General features: G+C 36.9%; 1 protein-coding gene and 1 non-coding gene across 2 annotated transcripts; one reads left to right on the top strand and one right to left on the bottom strand.

Moving 5' to 3' along the window:
• Positions 1-594: 594 nt before the first annotated feature.
• LOC145770455 (tetratricopeptide repeat protein 16-like) lies at positions 595-16,466 on the bottom strand. Its single transcript, XM_082582110.1, has 16 exons — positions 16,153-16,466; positions 14,025-14,196; positions 13,182-13,309; positions 10,437-10,493; positions 9,622-9,782; positions 9,022-9,256; positions 8,395-8,628; positions 7,502-7,636; positions 6,138-6,217; positions 5,400-5,562; positions 4,861-4,945; positions 4,250-4,391; positions 3,064-3,229; positions 2,423-2,556; positions 1,246-1,462; positions 595-877 (listed from the first exon to the last, which is right to left on the bottom strand). The coding sequence occupies exons 1-16, from the start codon at positions 16,372-16,374 to the stop codon at positions 713-715; spliced, it is 2,496 nt and encodes an 831-aa protein (XP_082438236.1). The 5' UTR covers positions 16,375-16,466; the 3' UTR covers positions 595-712.
• On the top strand, positions 12,596-12,727 carry LOC145771452 (U4atac minor spliceosomal RNA). The gene has a single exon (XR_014289236.1). It is a non-coding gene; the product is annotated as a U4atac minor spliceosomal RNA (small nuclear RNA).
• Positions 16,467-24,372: the final 7,906 nt, after the last annotated feature.

Genomic DNA, 24,372 nt, shown 5'->3' with positions numbered 1-24,372 from the left:
GTGAACCAGAGGTTCCGCGATGACAAAAGGTTGAAGAGCACTGGTTTAAACTCTTTTTATGGGTGGTTAGGAATCAGGCAACAAAAACCCTCTGGTGCAAAATCCTATAATGAGCCACTCTGACTGCATAGCAAACGTTTTAGGCCTACCAGGCGTCGACAAATTAATTTTCCAAATACCACATCACAAGTTCACCAAGTAGGTTATCTTTCGTATTTCTCGATTTCACTCGCTAAAACAGGTCACTTCTTCCACACAATGTTTCCCATTGTTAGGTGATTTGTTCTTCGGTCTTTATTTGACTAACTTATAAAAAAGGTGATAAACCCGTGATCCTTTCAGACCCTAAGTGTTGATCGAATGAAAACCAACTGAGCCTGTTGGATTCCAAAAACTTTTGGCGTGTAGGCTACTGGCTACCCCAGTCTGCTCAGTGCGAACTTGGGCTATTGGGAACGATTTCATAAATTTCTGAAAGGCTGTGGAGTCGGAGTCAAGTGTTTAGGCTTACTCCAGAACCAGAAGTCTGCTGGCCTAACTGCTGATTGAAACTAAGTAGCCTACAACTGACCACTAATTACATTAATACAGGTTTTATCAGTATTTAATGCTTTATAAAAAAAAAGGCTATTTTATTTAAAATGCTACTCGTATAATATTCACAGTGTAAAGCATCCAAAAAAAATCGTGTTAATTGGAAATGATAAATTTATCAAGCACGAGAAATTTCTACTCCAGCTTTCCTCCAGGAGTAACCTGATCTGCTGTTAGCTTCCACTGGAGGTTGTTGCTGAGGTGTAATTTTGTGCTTGATGCGTGGTCCAGTGTGCTTAAGACTTTTTGGAAAACGGAACATGTTTTGGAGGTCGTTCGAAATCTAAAACATGTCAATTACAGCAATCGTTACGAAATGGCCAATTTTCAAATGAGCTGCTTAAAATTGTCCAATAAAAAATATACAATGACAGTTTTTCTTTCAGCGCTCATAGCGTAGTCTTTCACTCAACTTTGGTGATTACAACTCATTCAGTGGTTCCATACCTCTACGCCCAGCCTACTAATGCACAAAGGTGTCTTAATTTAACTTCAAAACAAACTTATAGTAAAAATGTCTAAATTAAACTGCAAACACGTGCTTAAATTTATTCTTTTATTAATATGAAAGAAAAATATTTGGTCTGAAAAGAAGTCTTTAAAAATTAAAAGAATAAAAAACAACCCTCATAATTTTGTTTTCAATCATACCAATCGCTTCTTTGCAAGCATGTCCGCATCACTTTCCATCTTCCGGGGTCCAGGAGTAATGGTCTCCGCCGTTGTGAGTCTTTCTTCTTTCCAGGACTTGGAGGGAAAATCGTCGCTTGCAGAGGAATCCAAACTAGGGGATGGTAAGGCCGGAGTTGTCGAGCTTGGCGCGCGGGATGCGCTTCTCCCAGATTTTCCACTTTGTTTTCTCGGAGAGCTATAAAGTTACGAACAATATGTCGTTTCAATAATAGCCGCCATATTGAGATAATAACAATCGACAAAGTGCTTTAGAAGGCACAAAATAAGTTCTACAAAATAAGGTAGGCTAAATTTTGTTGTGCAATTCTGTAACAACACAACAAGACACAGCACGCAAAATTAACAAAAAATGATAATTAAAATAAAGATACTGCAAACTAGGCCTACATCTTTCAATTGAAAGACAACGGGAAGTTGCGAAGCCATCATCTTTTAGTCAGGTTAAGTTTGATCTTGCGGGAAAAAAACTAGGGTCTGATTTCATTAATCTTCACGTAGACCACTTTGCCCTGGATAACTTGATTTATTTTGAAACTGTAGCTTATTTCCGTAGGCGAGTTGTAAGTGTATTTATTCCAAGCGTTAACTTTGTTTCGGGTTCAGTCGGTTTTGGGTACACAACGCAGACAACTCCGCTATAAAGAAAAATATAACCAGTGGCTTCGTAAAGTGATAAACTTTATCATAAAATCTTTTTGAATTGTCCGCTGTTAACAGTAATCTGTGATTAAACAGTGGTCTGTGTGACAGTAAAAGTAAAAAACCCTAGTAAGACCTTTGGCAGAGAGTCGGCGCGCCACATATCAAAGAGTACGCGCGTTGGGGGAAAGCACAGACATGGACTAGACTACATGAAGGATTGAAGGCAAACACAAACATTATCTTCCTTACTTTCCCGTCCACTTATTCTAACTTTTCAAACACCGAGCGTAAGCCTGGATACAATCAAAATAAATCGATGATGCGGATTAGATCGTGTAGATTCCTCATATTGTTTCCATAAAAGCATTAATGTAATAAAAGGTTATAACGAAATAAAAGGTCTCTCTCTCTAATGTCTTCAATTTGTAGCAAGCATTACGATTTGGTACCAAGAGATTAGCTTAGAAAGGCGAGCACGAAGAAGGGCTTGTACCTGGGCATGGGTGGAAGTTTGGTATGTGAACCAATTGTGGATGCAATGTAGCTCCGGGCGGTTTCAGCCGGTTTGCTCCGGAGTACTTCCTTGACAGACCGTCCAGGATAAAGACGAGATAATAATGGAACCAGCTGAACATTAAAATCAATAAAGGATAAGAACTCAGAAGGCCATAAGCGCTTTTCAAACTAATTTCTTCAAATCAACACCAAGTACCAACCAACGTGGATTTAAGTAATCAGCTTTGATGAAAAGTTTAGGCTACCTTGTTGGACCACAAAGGGGAAGTAAGTAGCAATAGTATGAATGCGACAACATTTATGATTAACAAAGAGCTATGCAAACCAGTTACAACTTTTATAGAACGTACTATTTGATTTTATAAAAAAATGGGTTAGGCAATTTAACGTCTTAGACTGCACGCCCAATCAAGCCGGTGCTAAAAAGAAGCAATAATTTCAGCCTCTTTCTGAACTAAACTACTGATAATTTTACTGCGCCTGTTATAAAGTGGACTGAAGAGTATTCCATATCTGAAATCTCGATATGCAACACGATTTAAATAACTCAGAATGTAAGCGTAAAGCCGAAAACTCAGTGAATTGAGCAAAAATTTAATGAATCTTAAAAGTGATCACCTCATCGTTATCAGGATCAAGATGCAACGCGATGAGGATGTCCTTCCTGGCGTTTTCTGCATCTTGCAGCATGTAGTAGGATCGACATCGGTGCAAGTAGAATTGGCCAACTTTACCGTTGTTCTGGATGGCGAGAGTGAATCTTTTGACCGCTTCATCGTACAACCTGAAAGCATTTAAAATGCTTTTTCCCTCTCAATAATGACGTGTTATCAATACAGAATGAACAAAAAACAAAGAAGCGGGCACAGAAAACTACTCAGATGCGACAAACGGAAGGAGAAATAATTAGAAAATTTTACACAAAAACAATTTGACGGATCGTTGCACTAGCCGCCGAGTGTTGATTGGGTTTGACCGGCGCTCAAAAGGACCATGAAAAGAATGCGGTCACGCCTTGGAAACATAATTAAATAATGAGATATTTAACTGTGGATATGAAAATTGTCTTTATAGCCTACCGCTGTAGATAACTTAAATATTCAACCACATTTGGATTTATTTCCCACATCACAGCAAAAGTATTTATGCTCAGTTTCAGATTATTATTATCACTATCTTATGATTGCAGAAAGAAGTAAACTAACAAAATTGGGTAGAGGTAACTTTTTTAAAGTTTAAACAGACATAGCTCAGCCACAACACTACATTTAGGCCTAGCACTATAAAAACAGAAGGCAATAAGCGAACGTTTTCGGTTAGTCATACAACCCTTTACAAGCCTGTAAGAAAAAAAAAATTTTTTCAATATTTTTCTTATAGTCTTGAAAATGGGCTATATGACTAGCCGAAAACGTTCGCTTATTTTTTTTTTATAACGTTAAAAGTACAGTAGTGTTGTTGCTGAGTTATGCCTGTCTATGGCTTAAAGTTTAAACTAACAAAGTCTTTTTAAGCCACTTTTTTGTCGTATCCAGGCTTGTACTCGGTGGTGGAAGATTTAGATTAAGTGGCGGAAAGGCAAGAAAGTCAAATCTTCAGGTACACCTTCAGGAATGTCATTAAGTGTCTTGCCAAAGACACAACCACATGCTCATGAGAAGTGTCGAACTAGTGACCTTTCGAGTCTCATACTAGGGCTCCAATCACTCGACTATGCAGTCGACATAAAGTCACTGAACAAGAAGGACTAAAACAATAGTCGTCATAAAACTCCAGACAAATAGTAGCAAACGCCTACGCTTACCTTTCCTGATAAGCCGAAATGCCGAATTCGTTGTACACGACAGAGACTCTGCATTTTGTGCTCCAGCAAGTTGGGTCGATCTCTAGAGCTTGCTGGTAGTCTGCTAGCGCAAAGCCCAAGTCGTTGAGTTTGAAGAAGCAGTCTAGAAATGAAAAAAATGTCAACACTCAACAACCAACCAAAAGTAAAACAAATAGCCTATATGCTTAGGTGAAAACAGAAAACAAGGACTATCAACACGAAATTTAAGTACCACGTCTCAAAGGCAACCATTTAAATTTACTAAAATGCAAACTACTGTATTATGGTAGAACTTTAATACATATCAACAAGTTAAAGAATACAGTATTAAAAGTAAACAAAATCAGCGAGGTTGCAATACTTGCATAATTTTATGAAAAGGCTTTTGTCACCATAAAGGTTTTGTGTCACCATTGAAAAGGCTTTTGTCACCATACTTCTTCAATATTCTAATCTTATTTTCCTTAATTAAATCTTAAATAAATAACTTTCATATCTCATTCAAAAAGAACATTTCTTTGTATGCGCGGAAAGGAAACATGTGTGATACATAGAAATAGAATTACGACCGTAAAGATTGCCAATTTCACCTCCTCTGTTCACATACAAGCCTTTTTCATTCTTCTCTCCTTTGACTGCTTTGTTGAGTAGAATGACAGCTTCTTCAAAAAAACCCTGGAAAAATTCATGTCAGCCTGGTTTTTTAATTTGTGAACTTCTAGTTGTAAACAAAGTTTGAGACAAAAAGAAGCATTATAGCGATTTGCAACACAACAACATGGGAGGTCAGTGTGTAATAAAAGAGGGTAGGGAAAACTGGATTGTTACTTAACGTTAATCGTACTGTTGCTTGAATACTGAAGGTAGCTTCACTTAACGGCAGCTAAACTATAGCAGTCTAGACTACAGCTAGACTAGCCAATAGTAAACTGCTTCACTTTCGAATACACTACTATACTAATTGCTTAGAACAAAATGTCTCTCGATCGGTAAAACTTGTTTTTCCTACTCAGTTTAAAAAATGCAGATTTTTTCAAACGGAAAAAGTGCAAACTGAACAATCAATTTACTCCAAGGTGTAATTAAGGGTCAACCAAAAAGATTTCTGATCGAAACAATTTCCACTTGCCTTGTTATAGCAGTGGACGGCAAAGTCATTGTAGGTCAACAGAAGCTGACGCTGGGCTGATATGTAAACAGAGTTGTTCTCATTGTGGTCGGATTTGTCCATTGCCAGCAGATAGTCGTCGATCGCCTCATTGAAGTTTTGCAAGCGTCTGTGCAGCGCCCCTCTGAAATGATCGTTTCAAATACACGTCAAACAAACGGGTATTACAACGGGTATTACGTCATTACAAACGGGTAATCCTATCGCCAATATGTTGTTAAAGTGTTCTAATGCAAGTCGGTGGCATTGTGCGTGGACGGTTAATCACTATAATCAGTGTGTTGTATGCACTTGGTAGCTATACAATTACAAAAAATTAATATTATGAACCTGATTCAATATCGAAATGAGTTGAATTACATTTAAAGAATTTAATAGAGTTTGCGAAAGAGATTGAGATACAATTTTGGTAAAGAGGTTGCTTTCTTCAACCATAGACAGATAAACCAAGAAACCACACGGCATTTAACATAATACATTAAAGTTAACATTTGAGATCTAAACAAACAGTGGATTGCACTTACTGGTGCTGTTGAAGTCACAGGATTACAAACTTCTACATAATAAAAACATTTAAACGCTGTTGAGTGTTGAAATTTAATAAAAAGAAAGATGGGAGTAAAAAGAGCACTTTGAAGGGCAATAATAGTCATATATATGTCATAAAAAGTTTAGTCATAAAAACAAATTGCTGTAAACCTGAATACATGATACTCCGGCACGGAAGGGTCGGTTTCAACAGCTGTCCGCATTTTGTTGAGCGCTTCGTTGAGGCGTGCCTTCAAAGCAATAACCATCAATTACAAATCAATGAACAAATTAACAATGTTAATTTTGAAGTAATTTTATGGTTAATAAAGTTTAAATCTTAGCAGCTGCTCAATTATAAATCAAGAAATTTCATATTAGAAAAAAGGAAATATCTTCTTCTTGCGTATGAGGTGGTAGTAGTCACGTTATTTCATCCAGACATTACAGCCGTTGGACTGTGTTGCTATCAAGCGCTGTGAGATTGGCATTTCTATTTTGAGGTACGTAAATCGGGCAGATATGAATGATGTGTTGTGCGGTTTGGGAGGCTGATCCAAATACAGAGGATGACGATTCGACAAGACTCTATTGGAACATATTATAATTAAAACGTCCCACACCAGTACGAAGACGATTGAGCTTTATCCAATCTTTGCAGGGTAACTCTGATCCTGGTGGGAGAGCGGTGCCTGCCTGCAAGCACCTCATGAAGATCCAGCCATCAGGCATCAACCCACGCACAGGCGTCTTCGCAAGACTTATAGCGAGAACCATCATCCTCCAAAACGAGAGATAGCCATCATCATCATGGATCAATCACTGAGTTGAGTTTGGCCAAAAAAAGTCGTTCCATGATCTTGTAAGGGGCACACAGCAGTGATAAGGGGCGATAGCTCTTGGAATCATCGGGAGGCTTACTTGGTTTAAGCAAAGCAACTACAGTGGCTTTCCGCAATATCTTCGGTATGAAATTTCGGCACAAGCAGGCTGAGTAAAATTTCTCAAACCAAGTCAGGCATTTTGGAACCACAGTGTTTCAGAAATTCAGAAAGAATATTATCGGGACCCTGTGCTTTTCCACATTTCATTTGATTCATGGCACTTGAGAGCTCTTTGGTGGAAAGGAAGCTGACAAAAAAACATCTACACGGGGCGCTCCAAAGCGTGCTTCACTTTAGCTTCAAGGGAAATATTGAACAAGCATTACAAACATTTTCTTTTTACAACATCACAAACTCAAATTCTATCTGTTTGCACAGTTGGCTATAAGATTGAAACATCGCTGCTCCACTCACTAATTAGTCTACTTATATCATGACAGGTAAGAGACACGTTTAAAAGTACGGTACGTAACGACAAAATTGCAAAGTAAATAATAATAATAATATTTGAAGTCGTCAATCGAGACTTTGTTGGTTGTTATTGAGCTTCCACCATTTACTAAATAACTGCTACGAAAGTTTGAGGACCCAATAGAAAAGTATTAATTAGCAAGTGTGTTGGATCTAACCGATCACAGCTTAATGTATCACCTGAACAGTCAGCTGCATAGCCATCTGCCTTGCCGCGGTGGCTTTTTCACGAATCTCTTTCATCATTGTCAACGCTTGCGGCTGCTCAGAGTCTAGTGATAATGCGTCGCGTACGTCATAATAGGACAAGGTGACCTGCACAAAATCAAAATCATCAATCTTCGAGCTTTTGATTGTCGACAATTGTGTATACAAAGTCTTACAATGATTTCCTAAAGCGCATGTATGGTACATTGCCAAAGGGAATTTATATACGGGGAAAGGAGAGAGCTAAAAACTAGAGCCTCTTTTTCACATGTGTTTTGGGTACAAACTGTGGCACTGCATTGCAAAATGTGGCAAGTGACCCATTTTAGTTTGGCTTTTATACCTGTTATGTTAAATATACTGAATACTGAGAGAGACTGTTCACCAGGCATCAGATTAAATAAATAGAATGAAGAACGCAAGTCATTTTATTTGTACAGAATATTATTAATCACGCCATCAAAAATATCCAGGTCAATTAAGTCCATGAACTACCAAGTACGGAGTACATTTCAGCTGTGAAGACTTGGAAAGGTAGAATCAAACAACAACAATTATATTTTCCGGTCGTGTTTGAGCATAAAAAAGTACAGGTGTATATAAGGTTCATAAAAATTGTATAGAAAATATCAGTAGTCTAGCTTGAGCTCAATATTATATGTTACAGAAATAGCCTGGCTTTACCCACAGAGAAAAAGTTGCTATTTTTACATCATTTCAACAATCGATAACGTTGCTACACGTTAAAATGATGTAAAAATATCAACTTGCTAATTAGGTACTTTTCAAACATTGGAGCATTACGAAAGAGTTTATATAATGACTAATGAATGTAAGTGCTGATTGCTATCATCAGATCTACTTACATTTCCAAACTTCAGATGCAATCGGGCTCGCAAGACGTAAAGTTCTGGATTCCCCGTTGTTTCGCTCTCCAGTCTACGGGTAACCAATGCAAGGCACTCTTGGTGGCGCCCAAGAGCAGCAAGGCACGTGATCGCTCTCATGTGGTAAGATTGAGAGGCAGGCTTCATCTCGGTTGCGCGAGTGAAACATTCCAAGGCTTCTGAGTACAACGCTTGATCGAACAAGCACTGCCCCTAAAAAGCATCAAAGGTAAAAAAAGCAACGAAACTATATAATATATACTTCAGATAATCAACAAGTTCAAAATTAGGACTGCTAGATGGATGGATAATAATCTATGACTCTAAGTTTTAACTGATCAAATTGAACCAGTGGGCCAATATTTGGAAAACTTGAGAAGTTTCAAACAAGATCATAAAGAAAACATAACATTAAGTTATACAAACTACAATGCATCTCGAAATAGATTCGTGATAAAAATGCAATGTAAAATGCTAGGCTTTAACACATAAAGAACCAACTATTAAGAGCATACAATCAAGATAAACTTAGATTCAGTTTGGGAAGTCGATCAATTTACCACAAACGAAATTAAATAGAAAAACAAAATCAAGCAGTTCCTGTACCTCTAAACAGCTGATAAAAGCCAACTTGTCAAAAATATGGGGATTATGAGGCTCCAGGGAATGGGCTTTTTTGTAATTCAAGTAAGCAGATCTGAAGTCACACAGCTGCAGATAAGCTTCTCCTCTCTCTACGTAGCAAGATAAATCAGAAGCTTGGAGGTTTATGCCCTTGCTGAAACTTGCAACAGCAGATTCGAACTGGCCCTGGTTCGTTTGAGCAATGCCTCGGCTGTAGCTGAATAAAAAAAATTTAATTTCAGCAGCACATGAAGCCATAGGAAAATATATAGCCAATAATTTTATAGGCTACTGTCTGCGTACATGTATCAAACGGTTATGCATCCCAATTAATTATACATGAAGTGATGAGTATTGAGTAAGCTCAAAGTACAAACAAGAAAACAAGGTCTAGTCCAAAAAACAACAACGTAAAATAACTTTAAATAATAGGAGATGTTCTACTGGTGCAAACTGTATACATCTTGTGATAGTTGAGCTCAATTTGCACCAGTAGAACATCTCCTATTATTTAATTTAATGCCTGGTGAACAGCCTCATTCAATTTTCAGTAAAATAACTTTGTTCATTGATGAAACTCACTGTTGGTGGACTTTAGCATCAATGACTTCTTTCATTGTCAATCGTGTTTTATCACCATTCCAAATCATTGCATCCCGTTCAGCTCTCCTCTGTTCCTGACGACGCCGAGCCTCCTCCATGTATTCCTCGGAAACAGATGTTGTGAAAGTCTCATCGTCAACCTGGTTGTCATGCAAGTTGAAGTCAATTATTTGAAACTTTATCATGCAATGTGAAGATTGATTGATTTTGAGAATCTTTATCCTCGGACTGAAAAAGCTACAGTATTTTCGGAGCTTAAGGGCTTCGCATACTTGCAGAGGCTTTGAAGAACCGACGCAGGCTCGGTCATCGAATTTAACAGAGTGAAGTTTCCACTTCTTGGTGCTGTTGTTGTTTGTGAAAAATAACATCAACCAGGTACCGCTAAATGGAGAGATGTTTTTGAAATGAATTTCTCAAGCGCACACCTCGAGACTCGAACCAACGACGCTTGATCTACGACTGGTTATTTGAGGGTTTGTTGTGCCTAGGAATAGCTATCCCAACTAGCAAAGTCAGCTGTTTTCACATTGATTTAACGCCTAATAGGTCGTCTGAATAAGATAGGCTATCTAAAGAAACCACCTGCATGGTGGAAATTACTAAACTTGGATGGTTTTATTTACTAGTTGCGTATCTCGTCAATCGTTGGTCTGCAGCCAAAGTCCAACAACTTTGTTCAACTTATCATTCTCCACCAAAAATGAGTAGCCATCAGCTGTGGATGTTACCTCCCACTCCCAGACTGCACAGCTTTAGTGTCAATAATTTTCTTGAACAGAAAATACGCTTACCGCGTTTTCATTTGATTTATCGTCATCGCCAACTGAGGCAGTTACTTCCTTCAAATGCTGAAAAAAATATAGAAACTTACATAAAACAAAAGCAATCCCACTGCCAAATGAAACATCATACAAATTAAATAAAATTTACAACAAAAGGCTGCTATGGCTTTTGCAGTAAATCAGCTTTGTGCAAACGAAGGGCCCGTTCACAGTGGCAGCGTCGCGAAGCAAATGTTCGAAGAGAAAAAACTGAACTGTTTACTCTACACTACCGTTATTGCAGTTGAAGGAAAGCAAAGCGAATACCTATGCCTCTCTAACGCAACAATGCTTTTTTCAGCTGTTGTAAAAGTTGCTTGGCCCAGCAGATAAAGCACTCACTTTCCAATCACGCAATCTTGATTCGACTCCCAGCTTATGCTGTTTTTTTTTTTAAAGCACAGTGTACACTGTACATTTACCCAGGATGTAATAAATTGGGTGGGCGTAGTTACAGAGAGAAAGGTGGCCGAGAAAAAGGAACTGACCACCTTATTCTCGGGTCGCGACCCAAACATGGGTCGCGAAGGGTCAGAAAATGGGTCGTGCAGAGACGATCTAAATCTGCCAAAATCGGACTGTTGTAAATTAATTTATAAATAAACTTTTTTTTCTTCTATTGAGCATCACACGCTTTTATTTGGCTTCTCTTATCAAAATCAATTATGGCAAGCAGTTTTACCATCATTCAAGTCACTTCCTTCAATAAATCACAGTACACGTAAATTATTCTTTAAGTTGACAATTTAAGATTTCTAAACTATTTTTTTTTATTTAAAGTTCATTTTTTATCTGCGACCCAGGTGCTGCTGGCAAGCCGCTATGTACAGTAGGCTGTGTTGTAAAATGCTGTCAAACGAATCCTTAAAGAAGAACAAGTTAAAGAGACATCCGACGCATGTAAAAAATGAGCGCATTTTTAAGCACCGAGAAGAGGCACTGGAGCCAAGCCGGTTTGACTCAGCAACGAATCTAGCACTTTTACTTAGACTCTGAGCAAGAGGAGCTACAGTAGACCACCCTTCAACTGGTTGTCTGTGTCTTGTTTATAGCAGGCAAAGATTGCAAAAACAGTGGAGTGGTAAAATTGTTTATATAGGTTGTCTGTGTCTTGGGTCGCGAGATGTTCACCAAACTCAGATTTGGGTTGCGCTCAAAAAAGTTTGGGAACCACTGTGCTAAAGCCTTAGTAGGCTCATAATGAAAATCTTACCTTGTCATCTCCGATACTTGGATTCAAGCAGGGCCATTGATAGGGTAATTTGGGCTCGGTACCAATGAGATTTCTGGCCCCATAATAATTATAGCCAGTTAATCCTTACTGAAAATTATCAACTATTATCTTCTGTAGCTTTAACTTTCCTAGACTAGACAAGATCAATCACAAATAACATGACCCTCCAATAATACGATGCTGTCGTAGATAAATATTTGTGCTTGAGACAGTGACTACTCTCTGCTACAGCTTTAACTTTCCAAGGTTTGACAATATAGTTTGGTTATAGCATTCTTGAGTCACTGGTCTTAGCGTAAAACTGACCACTTGCTACTCGGGATACAAATTGTGCTGTTCTAGGTAGCCCAACCATATTCATTTTATACGTAATAATTTTGCTGAACTACTGTTCTAGGGAAAGCCAACTCACTTTACTGAGACTCAGCAATTGCCTTATCTGCTGCAGTTTTAATTTTTTGCAGGCTATCCAATATCCCTATAACAGAGTAGGCTACTACTTGTCCAGCCAAAGCGAAGCGAGACCTGAGACTCAAGAATTTGAGTTTCGAGCCAAAAAATACATGACGTTACGGAAAAACCAAGCAAAGTCAAGCAACAAAAACTCGCTAAGGATCGTTTCTTGTCACATCGAAACCAGGTGAAAGCAAAGCGAAGCAACCACAACTGAGTGACACCAAGCGAATTTGCGTCATAACAAAATAAACTAAACGTTTGCTGAGCTTCGCCGAAAAAAACCGTAGTGTGAACGGGCGCTAACAATGAAAAACCAACTGAGGACACATCCCTTTGAAAAATTGAATGAAGCATTCCACAAACAAGAAAAATAAATTAAATAAGGACCACAAATATAAGAATTTATAAATGTATTATTAATAAACGTGGAAATTTACCCATCGTCCTTATCAATGGGGAAGCGTTGCTGTTCAATGAACGCACAGTGAGAGCAGTACTGCTGACACCAATTGTGACACTGTCACCTTAGCATCGCACTGTTTATTCAGATGACGATGCAATTTATGTATAACCTCTTCCTACTTTGAAGCAGGTTACTTGGAAAAAGATATCTATTGACCTTCGATGTCTGAACGAGACAAGTGACAACATAATTATGACATCGTTTAGCAAGGAGTGCACAATGGTCAATGTTTTCGGTACGGTACATTATATTGTTTTATAATTAACCTTGTATTATATTGTTGTTACCAAGCTACAAGAATTTTTATCCTTGGACTGACGTAGCCTTGATAGATTATTCCTGGTAATTTTGCATATTTGTAGAGGCTTTTGATGCAGGGCGGTTACCGAAATTGACAGAGTGAAGTTTCTAATTGTTGAAGTGTTGTTGCTGGGGAATTATTCCACCCATTAGGTGTACACACCCCGAGAGTCGAACCAGTGCCTCTTGTTCATCCACAAAGCCACGCACTAACCAATTGAGCTATCAGGGCATTAACTGTGTGCATTAAAAGTTTACATACTTGAATAATAAGGTTGGTTTCTGAGTCAGTCCTTTCTGGATATGCATTTTTCACATCGGTATCAAAAGTTACAATATTTCGAAAGTTTGTGATGTCTTGCTGAAGACTAGAATTTATGGATGTTACAACTGTAAGTTAAAAACAGCCAGATAAATGTACAAAATATGTAAATTTTCATAAAAATTTGTAGAATTTCTGAAATAGTACTTTCACTATATATCACACGTACCACAGCAACAGGATTTTACAAAAAAAAATTTTACACAGAAAGCTATAGCTACTATCATTATTCGTTAATTATATATTTTTAATTTTTATAGCCTATATGGATTATGGGGGGAATGAGGATGCAGATAAATATGATTTATGTTATTCCCATTGTTTATGATGTCTTTTAAGCTGCTAATTGTGCCGAACCATGTGATTGACTGATTGCCAAAGTGGCAATAGTATTTGTAAATTGTCTTTCATGCAACGTGTAACTAAAATATAAACTTCAAACAAAATCAAAAATACCAATAGATCAAACCACAAATTGTTATACCGGCACCATAAATAATACACTTTAATAAGAGTGCCTTGGCAAAGTTTAATATTACAGTGTAAAGTCTTTAAATTTATAGTATATAACTTAGACATAGGCTATTGCTTGACAGTGCCACTCAAAAGTAATCATGCTTAATATAATAGTACTGTGCAGTACATTCAACATAACATGGCACATTCAACATAACAATCTCCAAAAATATTACAACCACAAATACTCTATGCCATAAAAAGGCTGTGACAAAACGTTTTGCAACAATATAAGTTTCAGGCAAATATTGAATCATGTTCACTCACCCTCCTCAGCAAGTGATGTGCGTTGTCTTCCAGCAGACATTGGTCTTTCTGAAAGACTTTGCTGAGAATCAAGCACTCTATCTCTTTCATACCAAGTTTCATGTTCTTTCACTTTCTGCTCGCTTTCAACAAATAGTGTTGAGCTGCTGAATTGAGTAGCTGATGCATTTTCCTTCACGTAAACAACAAAAATGTGTGGTCAACCAATCATATAATATTTTTTTCCTTACTTAATGGTTGTACAATAATCAAAAATACATATTATTGAAAAATTACTTCACAATGAAAATTATTTCTGTCACATGAAAACAGGGTAATAGTGCTGTGTAACCATGGCAAGTACTTTCTAATAAAAAAAAAAACACTCTAGTCTCGAGCATGATTTGACTTTAGAATTTTTTTGCCTCAACCATTTTCTAAATCTTTACTAATGTATATACTATATATGTTATGATAAGTATTAATTTTTGTTTTGATGGGTGGATCAAATAAACATTTAATAATTACTACCTCGTCAATCATTGTGTCAGACTCAGACAAATATTTATGAACAATCTCAAAAAAATATTAAATCTTCCAACTCAACAGGCAATCCTTTGCCGCCGAAGCCTGTTTTCTTATTGTTGCTTTTGTTTTGTGCAATTATCTTATTTTGTGCTTTAGTCCAGCTTGAGCAATCTGCTTGGATACTTATCCTCTCAACTTAATTCTCTACTTGATTCGTTGTGTTATGTAGTTATTCAGTATGTGAGCAGGATAGGCAATCTGAATGTTCAGACTAAAAAATATTTTTGATGTCATACTGTGTTTCTCTAGTATTTTCTTATGCAATGTATAAATATTTTTTCTTTTAAAGACTTGAAAAGGACTATATGTATAGATGAAAACGTTCGTCGTTTGCTTTATTTTATTTTTGTGTTATATATAATGTTAAATGTGGTATTGTTGCTGAGCTATGCCTGTTTATAGTTGAAAAAAATAATCTCTCTATCTAAGTTATGGTTTTTATTAAACGGCAGGACCAGTGGGATGAAATAATTTACAAACTATATGTATATATAACTTTAACAAGCGGAAACTTAACTGTCAAACTTGCTGACTGGGCTGCCTCAGTGGTTATAAGCCTCTGCAAATATGCAAAACTGCCAAGATCAAGCATACAAATAACTTTTCTCAGTCAGAAGATCAAGATTCCCACAATTAATCTATATATTGCATCGTTAGTTTTTGGTATAGTTTGATAAGCATCACATGTTTGCATAATTATGATCAAAAGGTAATGCGATTATTAGGGTTTAATCTATTTGATTTGTGTGACTCACTAGCCTGCACCTGTGGCAAACCTCAAACAGCACATTGTTACACATTTTTTTTGATCTACAAAACACCTGGACCTCACTGACCCAACATTGAGACAGGGCACTTTGTGCAGCAGCTAGGGTAATGCCTGAATAGCTGCCACATAAGAAAGAAGAGTTCATGGAAAGACTGTTGTGAACACTATCGGTACTTAGTTAATCAAATACAGACTGTAAAAATTTGTGTGTGGAAATATTATGAAAAATTCATAAACTTCCCAAGGTCATTAACCAATCTGATTTGTTACAGTGGCTAAATCTTCATGTAAAAAATAGGTGCTCTGGTTGACCTACAGGGAGAATAATGGAAGAGCACCTAAAATATTTTGCTGGCTTAATCTTACAATAAAATGTTCAAAAACAAATTAAATATGAAATATTTTAGTAAGTCTGGTTTATATCACTTAATTGTAGCAATTGAAGTGCTTCATACACAATGTTGTGAGTATATTGACATTTATTAATTTACTCATCATTCACTTTCAGACATAAAATAAAATCAATCATAATTTAACATGAAATCCAACCCTACACAATACATTTTGCTGCATACTTCTCTGGCTATAGGCTTACCCTACTTAAAAAATAGAGCATATTATCACTTTATACATCGTGTGATAGTTTAGCTCAATTTACACCAGTAGAACACATCATGTTATTTAAAGTAGGCTACTGTCTAGTTAATTAGCTTAAAAATTTCATAGAATATGTTTTATTTCAAAAATAGGCCTAAAAATTAACACACTAAAATTATTGATAAACCAACATACTTGGGTATCAGTTGAATGTCTATATATTATTTGACTAACATCTTCTTTAGTTTTGGTATCATTTTTTTCTAATTCAGTTGTCACATTCAGAGTGTCATCATCATTCAATGAAATGGATGTTTGAGGATCACTGGAAACCGTTTGTAGGCTGCTGTTATCCGTTGCAACATCTTGAGCCAATGTCAAAGATTGCTTGTGTCTGACTTCTGTATCATTTTCCATTGAAAAAACAGTAGCCTAAAGGCAAACTTGTATGGTGGGCCTAATACATAGGTCACTAAACCACATTGAACAGATACAATAATTCAAGTTTTCTAGTGCTAAAACAAAAAATATTTCTAATTGTTACAATTGAAAAAACTCTGTTAAATGCAAGGGTAAGGCGGATAAAAAGCAAACAGCCTCATATGGCATAGGTTAATGGACATAACTGCGCCACACCTTACCAGTAATGTGATGTAAGGTAGGCTATTTTCATCTTAATATACAGAACTGACATCAAAAATATTCAATGCAGATGTTTTTGCACGAAATTCATGTAACGATTGTAACTCAGACCTCATGTTACATTTTGCAGCTTGGCAAGCCAAAGTCTGGGACAGGAGTCAAGGCTATGCGAGCTGTGGTAGTTACGTTGTCAACCAGAGTTGCCGGATGAAATATATTTTTTTCCAAACAGTGTTCAAAACAATACATTGTCGAAAAAACAAAACACTGTCAAACAAAGTCTCAACTCACAAGAATATTGAGTTCTTAAAATGTTAGTTCGAAGTTTTTTATAGCCTCAGTTTTCACATTTTCAAAAATCTCCAGAGAGTTGTTTGCTGTCTTTCGTAGCTCCAGCAGGCTTTCTGCATGTCGTTTACCACGTTCCCTGACTTCCCTTTCCACGCTCAATTAGCAATATTCTGATAGTGATGATTTTCTATGTCATATTAATTTTGTCGCTGTCATTCTACTTATGAACAAAAACTCAAAGGTTAATTGGTTGATGGTTTTAAATCTTAATCTTTGGACTAACAAAGCCTCTGACAGATTATATTGTAGCGATCCATTATTTTGTCATATAAGTTTCCCTTTCTTTTACTAGTGAACTACTTTAACTTAAATTTATTTCCTAGTGTTTCTGTAATTTTCCATTTAAACTGTTGAAATAAGAAAAAGGGAACAGAAAATAAAAGGGTTTTTTCGCCCTTTGACGAAAGCTCAATCGGACCAGCTCAATTAGACAAAGACCTCACATCAAACCAGCTCAGTCAGACCAGCTCAAACTGAGCTCAGTGAAGAAAACGTATGTAACAAGTTGGACGCCTGTTGTAATGTGAAAATCAGTACCCTTTTGTTTCGTTAGTCTACAATATTTAAATTCATTTGCCATAACTACAGTGTTTAAATTCATTTGCCATAACTACAATGTTTAAATTCATTTGCCATAACTACAATGTCTAAATTCATTTTGCCATAACCTACAATATTATATGAACACCTTCTGAGAACTTAAAATTATAATTCGAATAACAATTGTGTGGAAATTAGTTCATGGAGTCAGATAGCCAAACTAGATAAATTAGATAGATAAAACTTCCATCAAGCAGTTAGACAGCCTTAATCTTAATATTAATTCAATATATAAACAAACATAAGACCTTTAAATAAACATAAAAAAATCATTAGCCTACTCACATTTTTATAAGTTACGTAAAATAAAAGTAACCACATTCTTATATTTAAATATAACTTAAATAAATGTAACCACATTGGTTACCTCGCACGTAAGTAGGTTTTTTTTTCAATAAAAAGTAAGTTTAACAAGATCACTAAACTATGAAGAATCTGGTAAGTACATTATTATACAAAATTGTATTTCTATGTCAAAAAATAAATAAAATAATGATAACAACACGAGCTTATAATTATCTTCTCAAAGCATGTTAACAAACTTTCATGCGTTGGTTTGCCAACGATTTTTCTGCAGATCATTGCAGCCTACTTTTTAAAGCACCATGCCGGCAATTTATTGCTTGTTGAACGTAACTGATTTTTGTTGTTGTTTGCTCAATAAAGCCAATCGTTCAGCGGGAGACAGCCCATTTAAACTGCCGATGTCTACCATTTTATTTTTATGCCAAGCGCCACTCGCCAAATGTAATGTTTTTAAACGTTGCTTAGATATAGCCTACTAATTGCCAACAAGTTGCCATTGCAGGGAAACATAATTATGTAATTTTTTGTAGAATTATCGCATTGTCAAATGTTACTTGAATGCTTAGCTCATTTTAATATATATATTTTTTTATTTTTGCCTTCCTACATGCAACTAGCATGGGAGATTGCCAGGTTCGAGCCTCAATCTTAATTTTATACAGACGTGCACGTGCAGGCATAGCTTTGCAAAGCGTTATGGTGTCGCTTCCAAGCAACCATCCGTGAGTTTGTTTGTGCGTCTTTTTACTCCGACAAGGAGAATCTCCAAGTAGGAGAAATCATTGTGAAGACTTTGCTTCATAACTTTGCCACCCTTATGTTCTCAGCTGAAGCATCAGTTTGTATAACTCTGCGGCGCAAAGACAGGGGAAATCATGCGAAGCCGCCTTTGTTTGCCCCCCAATTTTTTTTAATATTACTAGGAACTAACATGATTTAAAAAACTTTGTTTAGCCACTTTGGCCGCTGTCTTTTGTTTGCAATTGCACTACTGTGTATGCACAATTTTTTTTTACCCTGATAATGGAACTTTTGTGTAAGCTTGCTTGGCATTTGGCCATATCTTTTGTCTCTTGAGAAGGCAGAATCGCTGTCACGTGTTGTGGTGCTGAGATCGACAAACCAGCACTATCCATCACACTTTACTCTTGCTGAGCAAAACAATCCATTGATGATGTCAGTTTCCCTCGACCCAAAAGACATTATATCATTTCTTCCATTTGCATCGAAATATGACTGATCAACGTTGGATAACCGTTTTGTAGCATATCTCTAAAAATCTTCAAGACAACCCATATTCACATTGTGTGAACAGTTTTCGATGTTTTAGTTATGTTGCTGTACCAGACCATAGACCAATAGTTATGTTGTTGTAGCAGACCTATAGACCATAGACCAATATATCAACTGGCAAGGGCAAATGGAGTAAAATGGTATGGACATCTGATAAGGAGGGAGGAAGGAAGTTTTCTTAGGAAGGCACTAGATCTAAAGGTGGATGGGAAGAGAAAACGCGGTCGTCCAAGAAGAACGTGGAAACAACAAGTGAAGGATGAATTGAAAAAAGCCGGACTGAAGGAGGAAGATGCAAGGGACAGGGTGAAATGGAGAAATGGGATTAAAACAATTGCTGCGCGGAAACAATCGGCCACCCTCACTAGTGGGGAACAAACCGACGATGGATTATGATGATGATGATATAACGTTTTTTCTTAACAGTGCTATTATCACCACCAGTGGAGTCACACGCTGTGAAAAGCAATAGCATGAACTCTCGGACCCCGGAATTGTAACTGGTCGAAACACAATCAATCAGTGACGTCATCCGCGGAACAGTCGAAGGGAAGCTGATGTGATTAAAAGCTGCAAAACCTTGCGTTTATGCTGTATTTTAATATTGTAATTACGTAACTTTTTACTGTAGTGTTTGTGTATTTTTAACAGCGCCAAGCTGTTGTTTTACGATGAATCACTTTCATGCTTGGGCGGGAGCATCTCATGCCTTACAAAATTTTAAACGCTGAAAACCATACGATAAAACTATTCTAAAAAGCTGAAATTTTATGATTTTGTCACAAAGTTCATACGCATATTGGAGATGCTACTCAAAAATTTGTATCTCAGATACTTTTTGAATTACAACGTGGTTTATGACACATTGTTTGCAGTTTGCTCTTTTTAGGAGCAGAAATTTTCTCCCGTTGTTTCTTTATTCACTGGTGTTACGCGCCGGCGCATACCTCGTGCCCAGCTTGCAGAATTGAATCTTTTATAGAAACATCACCCTATTTGCATTGATTCAACGCCAGTAGACGTCAAATTATTATGAGCATCTCCTTTTCGTGCCTCGCCTTGCGTTAGCTTGTGCAGCTGTAACCAAAATGGTCGCGCCGCTTTTACAAGACATACACAACATCAACAGACGTTGAACGTATGTAAGTAGCCTAATGGTTTAGAGTGAGCTTTGTAAATTGTGGTTGGTGAGAGATGTCTGGTTGATCGATTTTTACTGCAACCTTTGTACCAGTGTTCCTAATATAACTTTGACACTGTAGCGGCACAATCTAGAAATTTTTGCAAAAGATTTCAGACTGAAATGTCTAAATTCCCTCACATTTCGTGCTATCATTTAGTCGCATTTTATTGTTAGGCTTGGTAATCTCATAAGTAACGTGGGACCTTTTTCTAAACCATAGTTTTTGTGTTCTAGCTGAACTAAGGTAACCTTGAAGTTTGCGCACGCTAAAGAAAAACAGTGCACAAAAATCAAAGTTTTGTCAAAATACACGACTTGGCAATAAATTATACTTTCGTTTCAAGTGTGAAGGTATAAGGAACATAATTAGTGCAGATAATCTTTCACCAGAGCATATAGATTTGATATGTGCGTTCACAAAAGATCGCGAGATTCCCTACAAATCTATTGCTGTCAAACGTCGTCGTAATCACCGAATTGACATAGTTTGTTTGTTGGCCGGCCAAGCGTGACTAATCAGGCGACAATACGTCTTCACAGTTCAGTCGAGTTTTGTTTTTATTTCTGACCATCACAGCGAAAAAGAGGTCTAGAAAAAGGCAAATGATACGAAAGTGGGAAAAACGAAAGATTTGTTTCTTTATTATAAAAATCAGGCAGGTTTCAATTTTGACCCGCGTTCATAAACACGTTTATTAACAAACTTTAATAATATGTATTACAAACATGTTAATATCATTCAATGCTCAAAGGCCTTGCGATTGTGTTGCCAGCGGTAAAAGATACTAGTTCATAACTGAAAGAAGTTATAAGCGGTTAAACTTTAAAGCACTTTGTGCCCATGCCCAGAAAAACATCGTCTCAAAAAGCCCAGATATGATAGAGTTAAAGATTGTCCACAATGACCAGTCTACCATTCGTCCGGTTGTTTATTTTGCAGTCTGCAGTACTGCAGAAATTTAGGTTATTTTTGTTTGTGCTAAATACATGTGTTGGTTTAATCATCCTATGTAGTTCTTTACAGGAAAGTACAGCGTCTTCCAGTATAGCCATCTCAAGTAGACCTACATCGGAACAAGATGCATTTCAGCCAGTTGGCAATTTTTTTTCAAGTCGCTTGTAGGCTACAAGCTGGCCAATCTGCTTTTTAAAATCATCGCAGGAAAATGCAAATATTGCAAATGCGAATTCGTTGTCTTTTTCTCCAACTGTCTGCATTCTTTCCAATGCAGACCTAGTGGTTGTCAATTTCAACCTTTCTCTCTGTATAAGTTGTTTGCTCAACGTTTTTGTTTTATTGTGTATGATTGAATATGACTGCAACTGAGCGTGTGGCATGCAAATGCGCATATCTAATGGTTGGCATGGCATGTTACTAACCTATTCAACCTTTATTGGGCAAGCATGCATATGCCCACGAAACAAGCAAGCATTACTCTCCATACTGCATGAAACTACAGCATGGTTTTGAATCATGTACTGTATCTTTTTTATTTCTGTGTTTTATTTGCAGTTGCTGAACGACTGTTCAGACTAATAAACATTTACGAATTTGTGAATGGTATTTAGACCTATCGAAGCGTGTATTCTTTTGTTATGTATTAATTTTTTTTCCGCATTACAAATAGTACCTTCACATTTCGTGCAGGTCGGCTAACAATCCAAGTCGACAAATATTTCTATAGTCGGACGTGTAATTGAATTTATTTTGCCTTTTCTCAGAAACCATCATTAACCAATCAGATCAGAAACGCGAGTGTTATGCCGTTCTCACCGCCGGAAAACAAACAAAGTGCCTTCAGAGCCAATGCTGCAGCGTCTCTCTAGCGCCATACAACGAATACAAAAGCTGTCTTGCTGTGATCGCCAAACGACGTCGTTCAACGAATCCAAAGCAAGATAAAGCTACATCATGATCAAGCCAATCACAAGGCACTGTCTGTTCTTTAACGAAAAGAGTCAGACAAACAATGAATGCCTTCTAGGACTTGCGACGGCGCCCATAAAGCAATGAAACTTTTCATGCAGCGGACTCAAATACATGGCACAAACTCAAACATTCCTTTGCGGAAGGCGGTGGAACCACGCAGAATCACTTCGCGACACGATATCACAAACACAACACCACATTATTATCACAAACACTAAACATACCTAGTTTAGACTATGTCTGTTACAATTTTATTCCATAACGTTTTTAACTCTATTTGAACTAAACTTGGTACCCTTGGTTCCAATTTAGCCCAAATTTGGGGGGGCCTCTGTAGCGATCCATTATTTTGTCATATAAGTTTCCCTTTCTTTTACTAGTGAACTACTTTAACTTAAATTTATTTCCTAGTGTTTCTGTAATTTTCCATTTAAACTGTTGAAATAAGAAAAAGGGAACAGAAAATAAAAGGGTTTTTTCGCCCTTTGACGAAAGCTCAATCGGACCAGCTCAATTAGACAAAGACCTCACATCAAACCAGCTCAGTCAGACCAGCTCAAACTGAGCTCAGTGAAGAAAACGTATGTAACAAGTTGGACGCCTGTTGTAATGTGAAAATGAGCACCCTTTTGTTTCGTTATTCTACAATGTTTAAACTCATTTGCCATAACTACAATGTTTAAATTCATTTGCCATAACTACAATGTTCAAATTCATTTTGCCATAACCTACAATATTATATGAACACCTTCTGAGAACTTAAAATTATAATTCGAATAACAATTGTGTGGAAATTAGTTCATGGAGTCAGATAGCCAAACTAGATAAATTAAATAGATAAAACTTCCATCAAGCAGTTAGACAGCCTTAATCTTAATATTAATTCAATATATAAACAAACATAAGAAATTAAATATAAACTATCCTTATACGTTAAATATAACCTAAATAATTCTTACCACAATATGCCTGACAATTTAGCATAGCCTACTTGCAGAGGTTTTGAACCACTGACGCAGCGCCGGTTACCGAGATTGACAGAGTGAATTTTTCGATAGATGTTGAAGGGGTGTTGTCGAAGAATTATTCCATTTACTAGATGTCGAAGCGGGTTGATAGCCTATAGGCTACAACGTTTAAGAGTTGAGCATGGAGTGGAGACGGAGTTTGCTTGTTTGTCAGAAAATGTAGGGGATTTGGAGTTCCATTTTTTACAAAAGTTTTGGATTGGAATGGATTTGGTGCTTGGTTCAGAATCTTTTCATTTTAGGTAAATCAAATAAGTCCTGTATATGCTAGTTTTGTTTGTATAAAAGAAATTGTCTTCACGAATTTCACGATATTTCAGTGCTTAGGCTATAGGCTATAGTACGGAGGCAGAGATGGTTAACCCTGCATTGTTGTATTAAGTTTTTTTTACTATTGATTTTGGTAGCCAAGGGTCTCTATTTTCAGAAACTGCTTGATGACATGTTGTCACCTTTGGGCAATTTGAGAAATTCAAGAATGGCATCCCAGATGGCCGCCATTACCTATAAATGACCATAACTCCCTACACATTCACCTTAGGAAGGTGATTGATTTTTGTCTCTATACCTAGGTTGTAGGGGTCAAGCTATCTATTAGAACCAAATATTATCGTATCACACACATAATGGTAATTTCCAAGATGGCCGCCATTACCTATAAATTACCATAACTCCCTATCCATTCACCTTAGGAAGGTGATTTTTGTGTCTATACCTAGGTTGTAGGCCGTGGTCAAGCTAACCATTAGAGCTAAGTATTATCTTAATATCGTATCACATACATAATGGTAATTTCCAAGATGGCGTCCAAGATGGCCGCCATTACATATAAATGACGATAACTCCCTACCCATTCACTTTAGGAAAGTGATGTTTGTGCCTATACCTAAATTTTAGGGGTCAACCTATCCATTAGAACTAAGTATTATGTTAATATCGTATTACATAATGGTAATTTCCAAGATGGCCGTCGTAACACTAAATTATCTTAGATAGCCTACTATTCAATCTTGGAGGAAAATATGAAAAGGAAAACGACAACAGGTGTTATATTATAACAAATGTTCTTTATTAAATGTAAT

This window comes from Aplidium turbinatum, chromosome 5, assembly GCF_918807975.1.
Source record: "Aplidium turbinatum chromosome 5, kaAplTurb1.1, whole genome shotgun sequence".
Taxonomy (NCBI): Eukaryota; Metazoa; Chordata; class Ascidiacea; order Aplousobranchia; family Polyclinidae; genus Aplidium; species Aplidium turbinatum.
The sequence above is the reverse complement of the archived record's forward strand: the minus strand, read 5'-3'. Positions and strand labels throughout refer to the sequence as shown.